Source organism: Cryptotermes secundus, unplaced genomic scaffold (genome assembly GCF_002891405.2).
Source record: "Cryptotermes secundus unplaced genomic scaffold, Csec_1.0 scaffold259, whole genome shotgun sequence".
NCBI lineage: Eukaryota > Metazoa > Arthropoda > Insecta > Blattodea > Kalotermitidae > Cryptotermes > Cryptotermes secundus.
The window spans coordinates 377301-398496 of NW_019742445.1; the positions used below are offsets into that span (position 1 = coordinate 377301).

The following is a 21196-nucleotide window of genomic DNA, read 5'->3' on the forward strand; positions in this document are numbered from 1 at the left end:
GTACCATTGAATATTTGACGCAATAGACAAGGTGTCGCAGAAACCGATGTTGCTATAACCCAGTTTTACTGTATATAAAATAAGTAAGAAGGGCCTACACATGAATGACACACACATAGAAATATACAATCCCATATTTCAAACGATACACGAAATCTATACAGACTAACGGTACCTCCCTCTCCCCACTGCCCATTTCCCCTCCAACACTCACCAACATAAAACACAGCACACAATACACCAGACAGCACACGTATTAAAGATAAGCAGCAACACACACAGAGAGAGCCTACACAGAGTAAGTACAAATAAGAGTATAAACATATAAGAATAACATAAGATAGTAATATGAATATTTGTATATTACAGACAATACCTGAATGATAAAACAAGAAGTGGCCACTGCAGCACTATAGACATAGGGCATGTACCCCAAGAAAATTTTAATTTTAAAAATTTGGAAAGAACAGAAATTTATAGACATTTTAATTTGAATTGAAGTTTTAAAAAAGTGCCAATTTTAGAAATCAAATTGACGCGTGTAGGTTAACAAAGATTTTATACATACATACAATTGGAAAGACTGGTAATCTTAAATTTTAAACTACTGGCAGTGTAGCAGCTACGTAAGAATACACACCTGATGATGGCCATTTAGGGCCGAAACATGTAGTGTGGAGGAAGGGAAGAAGAAAGAACTACAATTAAATTGTTGCACTTAAGACGGAGTTTGTCTCATATATATTGTGTGAGTGTAACAGGATGCTTAAATATAATATTGTCCCAAGTCAAATTCAGCTTTCACAATGTAGGTTTTGACTAGTCTGTCATATGGGAGCAAATGTAGAAGCGGGGTTGCAGTTGCCCGTTAGCACAAAAGGCAACCAAAATCCAAACCCTTCCTTATGACCTATGAACACATGATCTACTGTGCTCGCCAGGAACTTCTCAGCCTGTTACACTTCACCATGGATGCTGCCTGTGGCTTTACATGATACCTCAACAATAAAAGATGGCAGTGCCAGCTTCTTGTTGGATGAGAGTTTCCTTGGCCCTTGGTCATTGTCATAAGCATAGTAGTCAGTCAGTGTATAATGGGACAGCAAAGCACTCACTAAAATTCATACAATTCATATTTTTGGTACACTTAATCACAAGATGTTACTAGGGAACCTCATAAAGCATCATCTTACATATCCTTGTGTGCAACTGCAAAAACTCTCTCCAATTTATTATTCATCACTAGGGCCCAGATTTTGATGACATGTCATCTTTTTTTCCTTGTATCCTACTCGATGCCTGCAAATATATAAATCCCGGAGATGAGCTGCTGGTTGCAGAAATGTAACTTTTATAGGTCATTTTTTGTCAATTTTCATCATTTTTAAGTTTTTAGGTTATTTTTTGGTAAATTGTTGGATTTAAGGGTATTTTTTGCCATTTTAGGGAATTTTTCTTCATGTTTTCAGAAATGTGAATAATATGCAAGTAAAGTGTTCTTTCTCTTTCTCCTGCCACTACAAAAGAAGCCTGCAGTTGCACCCCAAATACCTGCTACCATAGTATGCAATAGTAAGTTGTAATAATGTCCCATCCTTTCCGTTTGTTTTGCGGGGAAGTGCTGACATTACATATCATAAAACATATTAAGCTGGCAGCAGAGTATGACAGTGGTCACTCACACTTCGGCCCTTTCCAAGTTCTGTGCAAAGGAATCTGCTTAGTTACAAATACTTCTGTTCAGAATTCCTTGCCTTTTATGATGTATTGTTGCTCAGTAAAATTCCTTCTGTCTTCAGTTTCTCACCCTTCACTGTACAGAAAAAGATACAGTCGAAGAAAGGTTCTCAGTGTGAAAAGTTCAGTTCTGTGTTGCACCAGAGTGATTCATTTTATCATGATGCCTAAAGCAAAGCCATCTAAATCGTGTCATTTAAAGCAGATTGTAGCTGAGTTTGGAGATGATATATTTTCAACTAATAGTGACATTTTATACTGTAAGATGTGTGACACAAAAGTAGCAGCAGAAAAAAGATTCATGGCACAACAAGAATATACGAGCAGTGCAAATTTCGAACAAAAAGAAATCTATACAAATGTTAATGCAACAGTGTTCATTGGAAGGCGGAAATAAGTCATCAGATTTTTTCACAGATCTGTATGATGCTCTGGTGTCCGCAAATATTCCATTTTGGGCTCTGAACAATGAAAAACTGCAAAATTTTCTGGAAGTGAATTGTGATCATTCTATCCTGGATGAATCCACCCTCAGGAAAAACTACCTTTCCAAGTGGTACAACAATATCCTGGAAATGATTAGGAATAAAGTGCATGGGAAGAAGATTTTTGTTTCCATTGATGAGACCTGCAATATGGAGGCTCGCTATGTGGCAAACGTCATGATTGGAACCTTAGAAATTTATGGACCAGGTGATGTGTTTCTGCTTACGAGTGAGGTACTACAATCTGTTAATCATTCCACAATTTGTAAACTCTTTGACAGGCTGATGATACTACTGTGGCCAGAGGGTATATGACACGACGACGTATTGCTTTTTGTGACCGATGTGTTGTATACAAAATTGGTGCACGTTACTTGCCTATCCCATGCACTGCACACAGAGGCAGAGGAAGTGAGATAAAGATTTCCTCAAGTGGATGCTCTCGTGTCGTGGATGAAGATTTTTGTCAAGGCTCCAGCTTGTAAAATTCAGTTTAAGTCTATGGCTCCTAGTGTTCCACTGCCCCCAGAACCTACCATCACAAGGTAGGGAACGTGGATTGATTTGCTATTGCGATCATTTTCAGGTAGTGAAAAACATTGCAGATTCAATGAAGATGGAGGATGCAAAGGCAATTAAAGCTGCTTAGGAATTATTTTTGTGTAGTGAAATGGAAGGAGAGCTGGCCTTCATAAAGGCAAATTTCAGTTCCTTGACGGAAGGAATCAAATGCTTACAGGACAAAGGAACAACAACAGAAGATTCATTCACTGCAGTGAAAAAAATAGCCATTGATTTGGAGAAAATGTCAGGGGACATTGGTAAAATGGTGTCAAGAAAAATGAAACATTTTCTAGATAAAAACTCGGGTTATGAAACATTATGCAGCATTTCTCAAATTCTGACAGGATAGTCCTTCAGCATTTTCAGTACTGAAGAGGAGCGTACTGCTAGTAATTTGGTACACTTCAAGTACACTCCCATTGTGTCTGCAGATGTGGAAAGGAGTTTCTCCAAGTACCAGAATGTGCTGTCATGCAATAGGCGTTCACTCACCTTCGAGAATTTCCACATGTTGACAGTCATCTACTGCAACTCTGAACGAGGTGACACTTAAATATTGGAATATATACCATATGTGTACATATGATAAGCGTTCCAAAGCGGTAGAAAAAATCGTATTAAAACATTTAGCTTCAAATTCAAACATATATTGCTTAATTTTCAACATAAAAACGAGGACGAACTTAAAAGAGTACCGATGAGTTCACAGTGTTAATAAAGATTAGAAGTACATTTTAAAACAATTAGTAGATTTTCCATGACATGATACATTTAGGTTGTTTTTTAACCCGTTGCCGTGGTTTGACGTGTATGTTTCGTCAGGTATTTAAATCGTCTGGGGGGGTTCGACGTGTATGTTTCGTCCAGCTGCACACCTATGTTATAACGCCCATAATAATTGATGGTTTTGCTGTAGATTGTTAGATTTTTCGCTGGCCTGTTGTCAGTAGTACAGAGTATAATATGACACGTCTTTATCTGCTCTAAGTCGTCGTTACATATGCCTGTCTTGCAGCAAAGTTCCTGTGGCTCTTGCTAGCTGTTTCACCGTTCTACTGTTATGAATGTCGTGTTTTGTTTGCTACGAAGTTATAAACAGCAGAGACGTGATAAGTACTGTGTTCATAATATCATATTGCCCTGAGCTGGCCACACTAACGCAACTCAATTGGAATTCTTAGAATAGGGATGTCCAAACCTTTATTCTTGCGAGATCCATTGATTTCGCACAGTACAAAGGCCCAGTTCTTAGAAAAACGCCACAATTTAAGGCAGAACACTGTGGTCACCCCCTGAGACGATACGGATGTGTGTGGGGGAGGGAAAAGTACGTATTATCGCTCCAGTTGACGCCATTTTATCGTACTGACCTTGGTGGTCGTTTCGAGGGATGACCATAAATATTTTTTTTGAGCCAGCTAAGCTCTGCTTTCGTTCACTATATACCAGCCAGTTCTTAGAATAACTTCATGAATTCTGTGGTCACCCCTACGGCATCTGGGGCAGCCGAAAAGGTTGGAATCTGAAACGCAGAAGCACCAAACCCTTGTTATGATAACACAAAGGTTGAATTTACTGCAGCTAATCTGGCAAAATATACGACTCACGGAGAGACATTTCCACTTGTATTCCCCCCACGGGGAAGAATGCAAGGCCTCACAGAAGATGTTTGGTTTACGGAAAAGAGAGCCAAATGAGAGATACGCAGTACTGGTGTGGTGAAGTGAGACAGCGCTGTGTATAGTAGAATGCTTCAATGCGTACCATACTCCGTTCCCGAGATACAGGGCGCTCATATTATAAGGCAAGGTTATAAAACCATCTTTTAAGACCATTTTAGTGAAAGTTCCATGCTTCAAAGCGTACCATTCACTGCTCAAATTCTAAACAAACTGCTTCCATTGCCGAGATACCGGCTGCTCATATTATAAGGTAAGGTTATAAAACCACCTTTTTAGATCATTTTAGTAAAAGTTTCATGTTCCTATCTCATAGAATTTAAGAACAATGATGAATAAATCATTTTCGAGCAAAATTTAAATGGCCGGCTGAATATATTACCGCAGGAGACGCGGCCGCGGAATTTAAATGACCACGTCAAAGGGTTAACTTTTAGATAATTTGTATGGATTTTTTGGTCATTCTTAAAATATTTAAAGGTCATTAAAATCTGGGCCCTGTTCATCGCTCTACAGTTAACTCACATTTAAGTGGAAACTTACAGTTCATCTATACCATTATACTATACCTTACATAGTGTTTTCAAGAGGCATATTCTATTTCTTACACTTCAGTATGTTTATAACATCAACTGATACTCAATTACAAACAGAATTTCAGAAATGAATTTAAGCTACTGATCTTCCACACATGTCAGGTTCTATTTTACATAAAAATTTGATTTACTGCATAAGAAACACTGAATGTGCAGACAAAGTAAAACAAAAGGTAGTGAGTGACCCTGGGCATTTTTGAATAAGGTGACATCATCAATGACTGCTGGAAAGTTCAAATACAAATCTGATACAGACTGACCAAAATCAAACTAGGATTAATGTGAGTCAGATGTTTATTCCCTTAATGCTACATAACTTGAATCCAGATAAATATTTTATAATGACAATTTTAGAAGTGGCATAAATGTGAGCCTTGAAATCTTCTGAAATAAGCAAACAGACTACACTAGTTATAGTTTACCAACAGTAAAAACTTAATTCATTATTTGTTACACAGCATTACATTTCAAACGACAAATAAATGTAAAGTGCTGGATTTATGCAAAAATTACTTTTTTGCCTGTCACAAAGAAGATACAATGAATCAAATAAGTAGCTTTATAAGTATCTATAATGCAAAACAACTATTTGCACTACATAAATTTAATTTACTTCACAGAGAGTGTAAATAAAAGGAAGTCTATACAGACCCCAATGTGATGATTGAATTTTGTGGGAACATCCTCAGATATAAGTATTTATAACACTATCCATATAAAGGTAAATTACATGTAACAAACAAGCCTGTCACTTCAAGCATGGTGTGAAAATAATTAACTTGTTCAGTCATACTAATACAGGTGTTTATTATCAGACTCCTTAAAGGGTTGTTGAAGGACATTCATGAATGCAAATCACAAATATAACCACATATGTTGTACAAGATCTCTTCACCCTTAAAGAGGGTAGATGTCCCTTTCATGACAATAAATGATTTGTGAAACAAAAGTGTGATAAAATATGATTTAATTTATGGCAACTAGCACTATATTAACTTACAATTTTAAGAGAAAAAATATTATTGATAAAAAATCAAATGCAATAAAGAAATAGTTCCTAAAAAAAAAAGAAAGATGGAGAAAGCATATGGAAAATGAAGGTTCACAGCAATCTTCAAATGACTTGTAAATAATGTGTTATGTTCACTGAACCCTTTATGAGGTAGTATCTATCACTATTAACAAAAACAAACTCATTTGGCTCTAGGATACAAATAGGTAGGGTTTACAGCACCTTTCAAAAAACAAGTAAATACCAAATAATACTTCTTTCTGATCCTACTATTATGCTACTACTAGACAACAAACAACTCTAGCACACAAACAGATGAGGGTTTAGAGCACCCTTCAATGGTAAACAGCGCATTATACTTCTTCCTGGCTCTGTTATTACAAGGTCATATCTGTCACTACTAACAAAACAGTCACTGAACACTGCTGACTCTAGAGCAGAAACAAATGAGGGTTTCTATAATGCTGCAATAAACTGGTAAATACATCTCTTTCCCATCCTATAGGTCATTTAACATCAATGATCTCTAAACATAAAATGATGTTATCACAGATCCAAAGGAAAGATATGAGAATCCCTGACTGAAATTATTTGTTACCACACTTCATCTCTCCTTATGACTAATGTCTTCAACCTGAGCATGAAGATTGTACTATAAACTGACAGGAACTGCAAGTTACTTGCATCATGTTAAGTACAATTCCTCTTGTAAGCAGAGCTCCATTTACCACTTGAAACTTCTGGGCTCTTGGACATGCTGTCCTCTGTTGCATAGCCATGGTCTGGTGATTCAGTCAATTTTCTCTTTTTGGCAGTGTTTGTCATCTTGCCATTTTTACTGGTGAATAAAGAAAACTTTATATGTTAATTCAGTGTAGTTACACCAAAAATTAATCATGACATTTGGTAATTTTTTAGAAGCAATGATACCAACACATTAATGGGGAGGATGAAAAAATTACAGAGGAAAACAACCTTCATAGTAATCGTATTTTAAAATGCAATGTTATTTTACAATTCTATAGTTTTAATTAATATATTAGTTTTTTAAAGTGAACAAATTTATTAACTAGCGTAACACCCACTGACAAAATCAATGGATATATCATCATTTGATACATATGCTTTCGTACTATTAACTTCTCCTCCTTTCTCCCGTATTTGTTTCCAGCCCCACATGTTACTGAATGATAAGCTGAGGCCAACATGTAATGCTGTCTCTTTCAAATACTATGTACAAATGGTCAATCATAAATCATCCCATTTATAAAAGTGTACTAAACTTCAGTCCACTTCAAATTATTTCTTGTGTGCATGTGCATGCATGTCCCTTTCAACCTCTAAATCGGCTAAATAATTTTTCATGATACTTGGTATGAACGTTTTGTCACTTCAGTTCACCCCAGCCATCATGCATTTCAGTTTCCTGCCATCAGTACTAACAACACTGAAGATGCACAAACTAAGTTCTTCAAAAAATAAAATAAATAATGATAATAATATAGATCTGTAAAGCTATAAATCTATGCAACATGAAAGTAAGCCTTATAAGTTCTACGCAGAACTCCATGTTTTATTTTTTGTTGTTGTTGTGAAAGAAGCCAATAACATACAATGATGTAGCACAAGAAAATATTAAATGTGACAGAATAAAACCAGAGAGATGCACACTTACAGCATTCATGCAGGCACTGTTATTCTAGACTATTCTCAATCCCAGGAAATAACACAAATTTTCTTGAAAGCTGTGAAATCTATACACAATACACACACATTCATACATACACCAGGCTCCTTTGTTCTTATGGCCCTGCCTATTACTGTTCTGTGAGCATAAATGACAGAAGATTTGGATTTGGACAGACATATGGACAGAAGAGTAAAATTTCACTATTATACCTGAACACATCAAGACTCATGCCAGTAGGCCAAAAGAACTGCCTGAAATGCAGGAAAGAAAAATTTTTTCCATTGAAATTTTAGTTGAATCAGACCAAACAAGAAAGCAGTTTAATAACTTATTTATTTATTGAGTATAACACAGATGGTCTGCAAAGAAGTTTAACATAAATCTTATTGTATTAAGATACACACAAATGGTGTACACATATTTTCTAAATGAATGTTTTGTAATTTTGGGTCCCTCATTCTCCCTGATGTTCATTTATTGCAGATACATAACTACCTCTGTACAGTTAATCACTTCACAAATATGCTGCACAGTCCAAAATTACTTTCTTGTGTTCAATTAAATATTCATTGCACTGGAAGTTTTTCAAAATAAATTTCATAAATATCATATATGATATAACTCCATCCTAAGTGCAAACTATATTTATAGGTCTTTTGTTTTGTTCTCCTTTATACACTACATGTTTCGGCCCCAAACGGCCATCATCAGGTGTATACACTCACGTTATCTGTTACACTGCACTTATTTATAACATTTAAAATTTAAAAACATAGGTCTTCCTGATTGTTCCTATCGTTGTTATTACCAAAATCTACTTTGTTGATATCTTTGTTATTTACACGCATCAATTTTGATTTCTCTGAATTAGCACTTATAAAATCTTCAGTTCTAATTTTAAATCCTTTAAAAATTTTTTCTCTAAATTTTAAAATTTTAAATTGTCAGGGTTACTCGCCCTATGTCTATAGCGCTGCAGCGGCTTCTTCTTGTTTCTAGTGCTGTATAGGTGTTATTCTGTGTAGTCTCCCTGTGTGCGTGCCGCTGCTTATCTTTACTACTGATGTCTGTATTTTATGTCATGTAACAACGTATACACTGACCCATCTTTAATAAAGCTCATTAAATCTGATTTGAGCTTTGTTTTCCGTAAAACTCTGGGGTAACCAAACCAAAATTAAATTCACCCAACAATTTTTTGGACAGACTTCCACTATAAAATGCTATAAAAAATGTTAAGTTTTGGAGTTAAAACATGCAGATGGACAGACAGGCAGATATGCTCTGTCCATTATACATTCACTTTATGCACTACAAGTAAAATATCAAAAAGTAAAAAAGCTATAGGTATTAATAGCATATAAAACAACATGGCAGTTTCTGCCTTAATTTCACAGTATGACCCTTAGAATTATGATGAATTATGCAAACTATTTCCCCATACAAATCATTTTCTTACACTTCTCTTGTTAACGGACATGTTATTCACATAACCAAAGAAACTGAAAAAGGACTAGATTCTGATCTTGAGAAAGAGCTGAAAATATGAACTGGATTGGACTACGGCCCTATTACCAGCCTACAAAGTTAATTACATTCGCTATGTTGAAATGTATTTATTTATGCTATGAAAATTAATCTCTTTCAATAGTACTCAAATCTAGTTAAGACAATCACACACATCATACATTTGCAGTCAACAGTTATGCAAATGGTTATATAAAATATTTGAAGCTGTCAAACATATCAATCTTCCAAGGAACTCAGATTTGCAGTATGTCCCAGACTTCCCTTTTCTGATTGGTGCAGCTACTAACCTGAAAACTTTGTATCCCCTACCTTACAACTTGGCTTGAACACATCACTAAACAACATATAACAGGAAAAAGTATTAATACTCAACATTAAGTCCCCTGCCTCCAAAAACAGCTGTAAAACAGCATTCTTCTCAAGTTCTATAAAATAATCACAGAATTTTACAAGTTTCCACTCAGGTTGACAAGTCATATGCTAACCCAAAGTGCCTAAGTTCACTTTTTGGAAGTGCTACCTATAAAACTGGTAAAGGTAAAGGTGTCCCTGTGCTTAATTCATTAAGCAGCAGCCATGAAGGTGGAGGTATAGCTCCACCATTCTTGACCTCAGCACTAGCTGGAGATGAGTGGTCAGCTTCATGACCCTGAGCCGTGCTAAAGCAATGGCTCCTTCCGTGACATCATGGCTTCCAGCCATATCTCCCATGCTACCCTTCTCCTGAGGTCCTAGAGCTTCAACCCTCCTCCTCTTCCCCAATACCACGTGATTTCCCCTCCCTTTCTACGCCTGTGTCTCGGCAAGAAGTATGTCTGGGAGCAGAGGGGTTAGTCTGATAAGTGGATCCACTTGGACGAGGACGTCTGGTGGACCAGCGGGAGAAATTTCTAAATTTCAGTTCAGAGTTTTTTCTAAATATGGTTTTGGCGTAGTCGGGAGCTGGCCGCAGACGTTGGGGTTACTTGCAGTCGCCAGCAATCAGGGGATAGGTATGGCGGCGATATGCAAGTGGTTTAGTTAGCATTTTTACATATATATGTTCTTGGGGCCGCCTGTGGCTGACTTGTTTAGTTACTTATATATATTTTCTTTGGGGCTGCCTGTGGCTGACTTGTTTAGTTAGTTATATATTTGGGGCCACCTGTGGCTGACTTGTTTTGTTAGATATATTTATTTTCTTGCGGCTGCCTGTGGCTGATCAGGAAGTGACTTCAGTACATAATGTTGGTGGGCCAGTGGAACTGGGCATGTCGCTGAGTTGATGCCGCGAAGTGTGGATCAGTATAGGGCAAATCAGCCATGTCTATTGGGTTGTATATTTTGTATATTCTTGTAGTGAATTATATTGTGTTTGTGTTTATTAAATCTTGTTATTTTTATTTCGTCAGTCACTAACTTCAGTAAGGCCCTCCGCTGCGAGCTTGGATTCCCTGCGATGACCTTAGGGAGTATTGTAAACATGACTTGAAAGCCTGTGATGATGAACCACTCCCGACTTCAAGATGGTTGTAGGTGGTAGGGTGAAGACGGGAGTAGCATCAGTTCAACCCCGCTCTTTACTCCCGGGCCAACTGCCCCTGTATCCCTATAGAGGAGGTTGGATGGTCCCCAGAATCAGTCTGCATGCTATGGAGAAGAAAAAATGTTGTCCCTGCCAGGAATTGAATCCCAGCCATCCAGCCCATACCCAACTTCTATACTGACAGTATAATATAATGTTAACTACAATCTGTAGACCGGCATACATTCAGATCTAGAATGCCTGTTTAAAAACTAATGTATATAGTGAGACTAAGCAGTATCATAAATATGATATTAGTCCACTTCAGTAAAGAAGATACCTTACCTGATTAGTACAGAAACACAAGGCAGCAGATCCATAAATTGGTACTTTGTCACATTCTGCAGAATGCTTGTCCATTTTGAGGACAGTTGCAGGGTTTGCCTAGCTGCAGCAATGCACGCTGCTGCCACTAATGAGGGCTTCACTGGAATCAGACATACCTCTGTAATGAGAAGTCGAGTACATATTAGAAACCTTGTCACAAAGGCAGAAATGTGTTACTCAAACGCACTATTTGTTACTTTGCCTACTTCACTGGGCATGACATCATTTGCTGCAGATAAAATTCTAATGCTGCAAGCCAATCACACTACAGATATCATAAGCACGCTCACAATATATATTTTCCTTGTATTCCATTGAATATTCCACACCATGCACTCATTCTGCACACTTCGTAGAAGCAACACACAATTATTAAGAGTACATCTATTATTTTGTATCAAGGAAAGTATATCATCAGCTCCATTGCTGTTACCCATATAGCATTCCTCACCTGTACCATACAATTAATAATTTGTACCTTTGCCTGTTAGGTTTGTATCAGAATAAAACTCTGTCATTCATTCTGAGAAAACAGAGATGTTTGAGAACAAAGTGATGAATAGAATATGTAAAAGAGATGACCAGTGTAATGGAAAGTATTCAATGAAGGACTTCACACTTTGGTTCCCTTGTAGTCAAGGAGATCAAATCAAGAAGGATGAGATATACTGGTAATATAGCATTTATGGGGGAAATAAAGTATATAAAAATCAAGGCTCAAAAACCTTATGGTAAGAGACCATTCAAGTAATTTAATAATGGAAAATGTTGTGAAGAAGAGATCTGGAGTGGCTGACAGGAACCAAAAGCAGGCTTCTGTGATGACTGTGATGAGCCTGTTTTACACATTTATACAGAAGGCAGATTCAAATGGACATTATGGATTTTTATAGGCATATGACATATGACCTCAATTTATGTTACTATATACAGGGTGGAGCAGAGGAAACACATGTTTTTCACATAAGAATGACTTTGTTGAGTTTCAAGATAAAACCTTTTTAATTACACAAAAAAGAAGGTATTTTAATGCATTTTAAACTTACATTATGTACGGAAAACAGTGTCAGTCAGATGACATCCTTCTTGCTGGACACACATTTGGGGCCTCTCCCCAAAATTCTGCATCGCATTCTCCAACATGTCTTCTGGCACAGCTGTGATTTCTTGACGAATGGAAAGTTTCAGCTCTTGGATTGTTCACGGTCTGTTTGTGTACACTCTTTCCTTGAGGTATCCCCCCCCCCCCAAAAAAGAACAACACCATCAGACAAGGGAGCCAGGGGCGCGACAAAACACACCAACNAAAAAAGTCACAAACCAATAGATCAGGGTAGCCCGGGGGCCAAGAAACATCACTAAAACAGGAGATCACTTGTTGGGGCAACATACGTCGAACAACTTCCATCGATGCTTGCGCCGTGTGAGCTGTGGCACCTTCCTGTAGGAACCACATTTGTCTAATGTTTACCCAACACCATAGGAGTTCTGGATGCAGAAAGTTAACATGTCAATGTAGTGTGCGGAAGTCACTGTAATTGCAGTGCAGTAACTGCCCCCATGCTCCCCTGATCTATCTGTGACTTCTTTTGTGGGGATACCTCAAGGCAAAGAGTGTACACGAACGACCCAAGAACTGAAACTTTCCATTCGTCAAGAAATCGCAGTTGTGCTGGAAGACACGTTGGAGAATGCAATGGAGAATTTTGAGGAGAGGCCCCAAATATGTGTCCAGCAAGAAGGAAGTCATATGACTGACACTGTTTGCCATACATAATTTAAGTTAAAATGCATTAAAATACCTCCTTTTTGTGTAATTAAAAAGCTTTTATCTTGAAAATCAACGAAGTTATTCTTATGTGAAGAACATGCATTTCCTCTGCTTAACCCTGTATAATAAATATGAAGGGTTTTGCAATATATTTTGTTATTATCCATTTTAAGTTCAACTGAAGGCAAAACAAATTTCTGTTCTAATTAAACAGTGCAGATTTTCAGTCTCACTAATATTCATCACAATTCTTAGTTATCTATGAGAATACAGTTTCCTGCCTACTAACTGCAGCTCCCAGCTCCCAGAGGATGTAATGAAATTTATTACTGCAGCTGATATTCTGGAAACTGTTAACAGAAAGGTCTTTTCTTACTGAAGTTTCACCAACTATAACTCCATGGTACAGGGTTTTCCTCGAGCAGTTAACACTTATTTTGATGGCCAAGAAGTCCCTACTTTTATCACCATACACAAAAAATCATATTATCCAAGAGACCAGGTGACAGATTGATTTTTCAACATCTTCAACTCTAAATCCCATATTCATTTACCACCTTTATCCACATCCTGATTTCACTATTATGTACGAAGGGCATTCCGTATATAATGCCTCCTATTTTTTTGTGTTAATATGTAACATCTGAGCTGGCTGTTGGTGGTTTTGTAGTAAAGGTTGAACCTTCCCACCAATGTACTGTTAGTTTGGTTGTCGTGCGACAGATAGCGACAGCAGAGCAGTCTACCAAAATGGTGTCTGACATAGAAGTGCATACGAAACAGAGGTGTGTTATTGAATTTCTCACTGCCAAACAAATTGCACCCATTAACATCCATCGACGCTTGCTAAAAGTGTACCGAGACAATACAGTGGATGTCAGCACAGTGAGGCAGTGGGTAGTGTATTTCAACAGTGGCGAAAGTGAAGTGCACGACAAGCCACGCCCTGGTCGTCCCTGCTCAGATGCCACTCCTCACAATGAACAGCGCCTCGATCAGCTCATCCGTACAGATCAGCAGATAACAACCCGGGAACTGCGTGCACGACTTAATATCAGCTGTAATGCATTGGAAGCAATGTTGGGGAAGCTGGATTACTGCAAAATTTGTTTCAAGTGGGTCCCATGGATGGTTACACAGCACCACAAAACTCATCGAATGGAAGTCAGTCAGGACCTGTTGCACCAGTTTGAGGCTGAAGGTGACAAGTTTCTGGACAGCATCGTCACCAGATATGAGACATGGTGTCACCACTATGAGCCAGAATCCAAAAGACCGTCCATGGAGTGACGACATCTGGATTCCCAAAGAAAAAAGAAGTTCAAGACACAGCCACTGGCATGGAAAGGGATGTGCACGGTCTTTTGGGATAGGCAGGGTGTGATTTTGTTGGATTTCCTGGAGTCTGGTGAGACTGACAATTCTAAACGCTGTAAGACGACGCTGACTAAGCTGAAAGCCCACATTTCCCGAGTCAGGCCAGAGAAGCAGACACCCTTCCGCTTGCAACACGATAACGCTAGACCCCATACCAGTATGGTGACCACATTACAAAGTTTGGCTGGACTGTCCTACCACATCCACCTTATAGCCCCGATTTAGCACCTTCAGACTTCCATCTCTTTGGGCCTATGAAAGATGGACTACATGGGCAACATTTTCCAGACGATACAGTCATTGCAGCTGTAAGAAAGTGGCTAGCCTCAGCTGGCACACTTTTGCGGGCGCGGCATACAGGCTCTTGTTCATCGCTGGCAAAAGTGCATAACGAATGGTGGAGATTACGTGGAAAAATAACTGTAAGCAGCTGAAATCTTGCTCTGTTTAACTGCATTATTATGCTTTCTGTATCTGTTGTAGTTCTAGTTAAAAAAATAGGAGGCATTATATACAGAACGCTCCTCGTATATACTAACGAAATAAAATCAATTTCAGATCCTATATCAGTACTACTACTGGTTTCTAAGAATATTCCATTGTCATTATTTTATATTAGGCATTATTTCCATGAATCAGTTTCGTTATAAAGGATTTTTTTGTTTTGTTTCAAACTATCAATAAACTTCAATATTTTCATAGAGGAATTTCTAGTAAATGTATTGTTTTCATATCTAAGTAAAAACACTTAAAAACATATAATCTTAACATCTGGGTTCTGCTACCAGAATGTTAACTAATTTGAAGCAGCACTGCTATATTAACAGTGATTTCACATTTTTCTGCTAAGCTTTTGTTTCCAAGTCTTTTGTAATGTGTCAGTAATTATATTCACATAGAATACATAAATTTCTTAACAAAGATGTTACACAAGTTTTGTATTTTTCGTAAGTATCTATCTTGTGTATTTTTACAGCTAATACAGTTCAAGGCCCATATAACAACAAATAAAAGAAAAATTACTTTGATTTGTTTCATTCTGGTCTGTCACACTAATAATATTATGAAAAAGTTAAATAGTTCCATCCAGTGTGACTGGTTAAGATTTTTTTTTTCTTATTTCAATTATTCATGCCCTTACATGTTTCGGTCTTCGGAGGGACATCTTTACATCAATACAGTTAGAAGCCACTATTACAGTACATGTTCTAAAAGTTAAAATATATACATACAATATAAATAATATACAATTGGGTGTAAAATCTGAAATCTTTACAACTGCAAAGGCTGTTCCAATATAGTAAAATATTTATAGTTAGTTTGATAAGATTCTATTGGAATTCGTTAACCAAGCTGGTTCATGTCATCCCTTTTATTATTTCTTTTGATGGGGGCCGAATGTGTGCCACCCTGTCATTTTCGAAAAGAGGGTTCTTTAATGTTGTCCTGCATGTGTTTGTGGGCCGCTGTGTTGTTTGAAATAAGAAAAAAGTCTTAACCAGTCACACTGGACTTAACTATTTAATTTTTTCATAAAAGAAAAATTATCACTGTGTTTTAATGTTTGTTGCAGTACAGCCATGATCAGAACCATAACACTGATTGCTGCATTACTCTGCACTTCTATATACAGTGAAACAGCTATACATAGCCTTGACTCTTCCTCAACAGACAGTGCATGGACTGTCAGAAATGCAAATGGAAGTATTGAAGTACCAGCTGTAGTTCCTGGTGGCATCTACACAGACTTGAGGGCAGCAGGTGTACTGACGCAAGACATCTACTATCGCTTCAATGATATTAATTATCGATGGGTCAGCAGGGAAAATTGGACATACAGTCGAAATTTTATAGTGGAAGAAGAGTTTATACAAATGGATCAGATATTCCTGGTCTTTCATGGTGTTGATACAGTTGCATCAGTCTATCTCAATGATAAGCATATTGGCAACACTGACAATATGTTTGTTCGGTATTCATTTCCTGTTAAGTCAGTCGTCCAAAGAGGGGAGAACAGACTTGAGGTGAGGTTTGAATCATCAATAACTGCAGCTGAGCAGCAATATCAGAAACAAGCCTTGACTTATCCAGTGCTACCCACATGTGTTCCTGATGAATATCGTGGGGAATGTCATGTAAACCATCTCCGAAAGATGCAGGCATCATTTTCATGGGACTGGGGACCTGCTTTTCCTTCTGCTGGTCTATGGAAGAAAGTTGTACTGTATGCATTTGTTAGTGATGTTGCTATACTCCAGGAAGTGACAGCAAGTGCAAAGCTAATAGATAACACTTGGCTCTTACAAATAGGAATATTTCTTGAGGCTGGAAAGGACATCCTTCAGATAAGCGGTAAATTTGAAGCCATTTTGGAACTTGATGTGATTCCAGTAACTGAGGAGGCAGTACTCTTACCAAATGAACCTGGGCAATTCAACACAACTCTCTACATGCAGATTCCAAAGGATAAGGTTGAACTGTGGTGGCCCAATGAACTTGGTTCTCAGAAGCTTTATAACTTATCTGTTAGAGTGAAAGACAATAATGATTACATATATGGACAGATGTCATTAAAAATTGGTTTCAGAACTATTGAACTAGTACAGGAGCCAGTGGAATCAGGAGAAGGTCTCACATTTTACATTAAAATAAATAATGTACCAATATTTTCTAAGGGTTCCAACTGGATTCCATCCCATGTTCTACCAGAAAAGTCAGCGGATCCGGACATCATTTATACGCTGTTGTCATCAGCCAAAGCAGCTCACATGAATATGCTACGAGTGTGGGGGGGAGGCATGTATGAGTCAGATCTTTTCTACCAGTTGGCAGATGAGTTGGGCATCTTAATATGGCAAGATTTCATGTTTGCCTGCAGCCTATACCCCACAAATTCTGAATTCCTCCAATCTGTTAAAAAAGAAGTGACACAGCAAGTGCGTCGGCTTCACCATCACCCAAGTGTTGTAATATGGGCAGGTAACAATGAGAATGAAGCTGCTCTAAGAGATAATTGGTATGGCTCAAGCAGCAGATTTGACCTCTACAAAGCAGATTATATTAAATTGTATGTGGATACTATTCGACCTGTGGTGCTGGCTGAAGATAGTACTCGTCCCTACATTGTGTCCAGTCCAACCAATGGGATTGAATCTGAGAGGGAGGGCTACATAGCTGAAAATCCATACAGCTCTCTATATGGAGATGTGCATTATTACAACTACATAGCTGATGCATGGAATCCTAATAATTATCCAAATACTCGCTTTGCATCAGAGTATGGGTTTCAGTCATTCCCATCACTAAAATCTCTGTCTGAAGTTTCCATACCGTCTGACCTGATTATGCAGTCTGCATTCATTGATCACCGCCAACACCATCCTGGTGGAAATTCTGAATTAAGACTTGAGATACTACAGCATCTGCAACTTAGAAACTATGAAACTCCAGAAGAAGAATTTCCAACTTTCATTTATTTTGCTCAGATAAACCAAGCTATGTCCATCAAGACAGCAACAGAGTTCTACCGCCGAGGACGGAGCCTGCTTACGTCAGATGGCCAAGGGGTAACTATGGGTGCTTTATACTGGCAGCTGAATGACATCTGGCAGGGAGCATCTTGGTCTTCTTTAGAATTTGGGGGAAAGTGGAAGATGCTACACTATTTTGCACGCAATTTCTTTGCACCAGCTCTTGTATCACCTTCTGTAACAACTGATGGGGACTTACAAATTCATCTTATATCAGACTACTTGGAAGATAAGGAAACAATGCTGCGAGTATCAGTATATAGGTGGAACAGTCTTGACCCTGTACATCAGAGATCCAGCGCCCACACATTACACAACGCATCAGTCACTAAAGTGTTCAGTGGGAACCTTCAGACCTACCTGAATAATGCTGGATGTGAGCAGAATGCTGTAAAGAGTTGTTTTCTGCATTTTTCACTGTTTTCAGAAAATGGAGACAATATAAGTCCAGATAATTTTCTGTTCCCAGGATCTCTCAAAGAACTGACTGACTTTGAAGCTGCAACTATTACTATAAAATCTGTTACACCTGGGAGAGAAGCCAACACTTTTGAGATTACAATAGAAACTAATAGAGTCGCTCTGTTTGTTTGGTTAGAAGCAAGTGATATTCCTGGAGAGTTTTCAGACAATGGTTTCTTACTGATTACTCAAACTTGGAAGGTTGAATTCAATGCAAAGGAGGAGGTGACAAGTGAGCAGCTGAAGGGTAACATTACCATTATATCTCTTGCAGATACATACTGAACAGTGAATAACAACATTAATTTAAATTATGATTTATGAACATATTAAGTTGAGCAGCTTCAAGTTTTGTGAAACATGTATCTGTAGAATTTAGAGATGTTAAATAAATGCTCCTATTTACAGTTAAAGGTTAAGAATAAATGATTCTTTGGGGAAGAAAAACAAAATAGGACACCAATGAAATAAGAAATAGTAAACTTGCACCTTGATATGATGGTACAAGCTCCAAGATCAGTTTGATAATCCTGCAAGCTGTATAAAATAAAAATCATTGCGACAGTGACAATAACAACCAACAAGGGAAACTATTAAACTTAATTCTGGCTATTGACCATATTATGTTCATATGTTTTCTGCAGTTCCAATGTCTACAATTCAGCAGAGGTGAAAGCACTGATAAACATGGAAAAGAACTGTACCCAGGTCCAGCCATGAAGTGAACCCAGGATTCCTTGAATGAGAATCCATTGGTCTGAGACCACATACCATCACATAATTAAGAACAAAATTAATTGCCTAACATGATAAGTAAGTTACAATCAACTTGAGATAGAAACAAAATCAATATGCATCTACTAAAATAATTCGGCAAAGTTACTCATCTCAGTAAATAAAGTTATAAAATACAGCTTTTCTAGTTATTCTGCTTTTTCACACATTTATAAACATGACACTAATATGAAGACTATAAACCTTCCCAGGTATAGAGAACTATTTTATGTTAAAGAAAATATATCTTCAACATAGTTGTGTTGTTTATTTTTTATGAAGACGAGTCTCCTCTTTCAGCAAACAGATCCTCAAACTGCCCTATGACTCTCAGAGACCGAAACATGTTTGTGTTCTGTATTATTTATATGTTTATGGTACATCACAAGTAAATGCAATGTATGTATCAGCAACTTAACAAAATCCACCCAGCTATACCTTGCAGTCTGTGTCACACAAATACTGTCCTATTCCAGAAACACTAGGTACATCTACCAGCCAATTAAGAGCTCTGGCCTAGTAGCTGAGTGTACATCTGGAGTCTTGGTCCCAGTCCTAAAAATTATACCTGAGAAACAATAACGTACAAACCAGGAGGAAATTGTAGTTGTATATAGATGTATAGAAGCATATGAAAAAGTGAAACACAAATTGAATCAATCCACGGAACATACCGTCTCCCACTGCTGTGGGTGCATGTTTACAGCTGCGTTGCCTGGCAACACACTTCCTATATCTCCATGCTTTTGCTTGGCATGGACCGCATAAAACAGTCTCTCTATTGTTGAGGTTTGCTTACCAAGCTATTGTTTAGCAATGCTCTGGCCATCCATGGTACATTGCTCCCTCCTCCTCCCTTCTGAAATTTCTGCTCATGACATCACTTCCTGTGGCTCGGTTCCTTTGTGGTGATAACTCTCCAAATGCTACATCCACTCCCTCCTTCAGGGTGCTCATCTCAAGCAGCTCCCTGATAGGATTCCAGTCAGTTCAGGTTCTCCCCCCCATCCATTTCTCTCCTTTTTGGTGGGGCAAAACTGTCCTGAGTGGCTGGTGCTCCCACATTGCCTGCTCATACTCCGCACACTCTTTTTTCAAAACCTGCTGGACATTGTTCGCACACTTCACGAATTCCAGCTCTAGGGTCTTCCTGAGGGTCTTCTAGGTCGGTCCACCTCTTCCCAGAAGTGATAGATGTCTTGAGCTCCATCCTCCAATGCCGATCGCAACTGCCTTCTTCTTTCTCAGGTATAGCAGCCACTTGCCACCCAAATCCTTTGTTCCCCCTTTTCCTTCATGGTGCGTCCATAAGTTCTTCCTGCTCACTCAACCTTGGCCCTGGTGCAATCCTTTCTGATGATGCCTCTCCTGCACAGCGGGTCATCCTCCTGCCGGCAACAGTCGCTCTCTTCCAGGATCCACAATATCCCTGGGTCCTCTCCTTTGGCTTCTGGCAGTGCTCCATGGCCAGATTCCGGGCCCTACACCACTTCCTTAGTCCTCCTACCGGCATCACTGCGACTCATCCCTTGGGGACTTCTTGAAGCTCCCCTACAGACTGCATCATTCCTGGATCGGGTTCAATCTTCTCTGTATCTGCCTCCGTCACTTCGTGGTGGGCAGTTGTCTCTTGGCAGGCCTTCATTCCCACCGAGGTTGGCTCCTCACATTCCAGATGTGTCTCTGTTGTTTCTTGGCAGGCCATCCTCTCTTCCTGCATTCCTATTGACTTCCATCCTCTTGTCTCACACGACTTTCGTTTCTGCGTCTATCTTGGCTATCATTTCCTTGTGGTTGGCATCCAGTCTGGCCAGCAGGATTCCCATCATCTGTTGCTTCTCCATTTTCATATAACAGCACTGCAAATATGCAATTCGGTCTTTAATCCAATAATCACTTCAATTGATCAAATCTGACCACTTCTAACACCAGTTGTCACATATTTATGATCATAACTACTGCTGGTGAATCCAATAGCATCTGAACCGCCAGCTTCTGACACCAAAATGTCATGTAAGGTGGTACATGTGACAAAAATGATGAGGTTTGTTTACCAAGCCATTGCTTAGTAATGCTAACACAATCCCCATTACAATAT

General features: G+C 38.4%; 2 protein-coding genes across 7 annotated transcripts in view; one reads left to right on the forward strand and one right to left on the reverse strand.

The window, feature by feature from the left end:
• Positions 1–19355, forward strand: part of LOC111873157 (beta-mannosidase) — a 30318-nt gene extending 10963 nt beyond the window's left edge. For 2 of the 5 annotated variants that reach the window (XM_023867634.2, XM_023867635.2), the window contains exon 3: positions 15911–19355. In XM_023867634.2, coding sequence (XP_023723402.1) covers positions 15911–18609 — 2699 coding nt within the window. In that variant the 3' untranslated portion in view covers positions 18610–19355. Of the gene's footprint in view, positions 1–255; positions 299–11675; positions 11856–15905 lie in introns of those variants that run through there. The other 3 variants (XM_023867632.2, XM_023867637.2, XM_023867636.2) reach the window with 3 other exon arrangements.
• LOC111873158 (cyclin-J) overlaps positions 5342–21196 on the reverse strand; it is a 61039-nt gene continuing 45184 nt past the window's right edge. For both annotated transcript variants that reach the window (XM_023867638.2, XM_023867639.2), the window contains exons 5-6: positions 11143–11302; positions 5342–6911 (exon numbers count right to left, since the gene is read on the reverse strand). In XM_023867638.2, the coding sequence (XP_023723406.1) occupies positions 6764–6911; positions 11143–11302 (308 nt within the window). In that variant the 3' untranslated portion in view covers positions 5342–6763. The remainder of the gene's footprint in view (positions 6912–11142; positions 11303–21196) is intronic.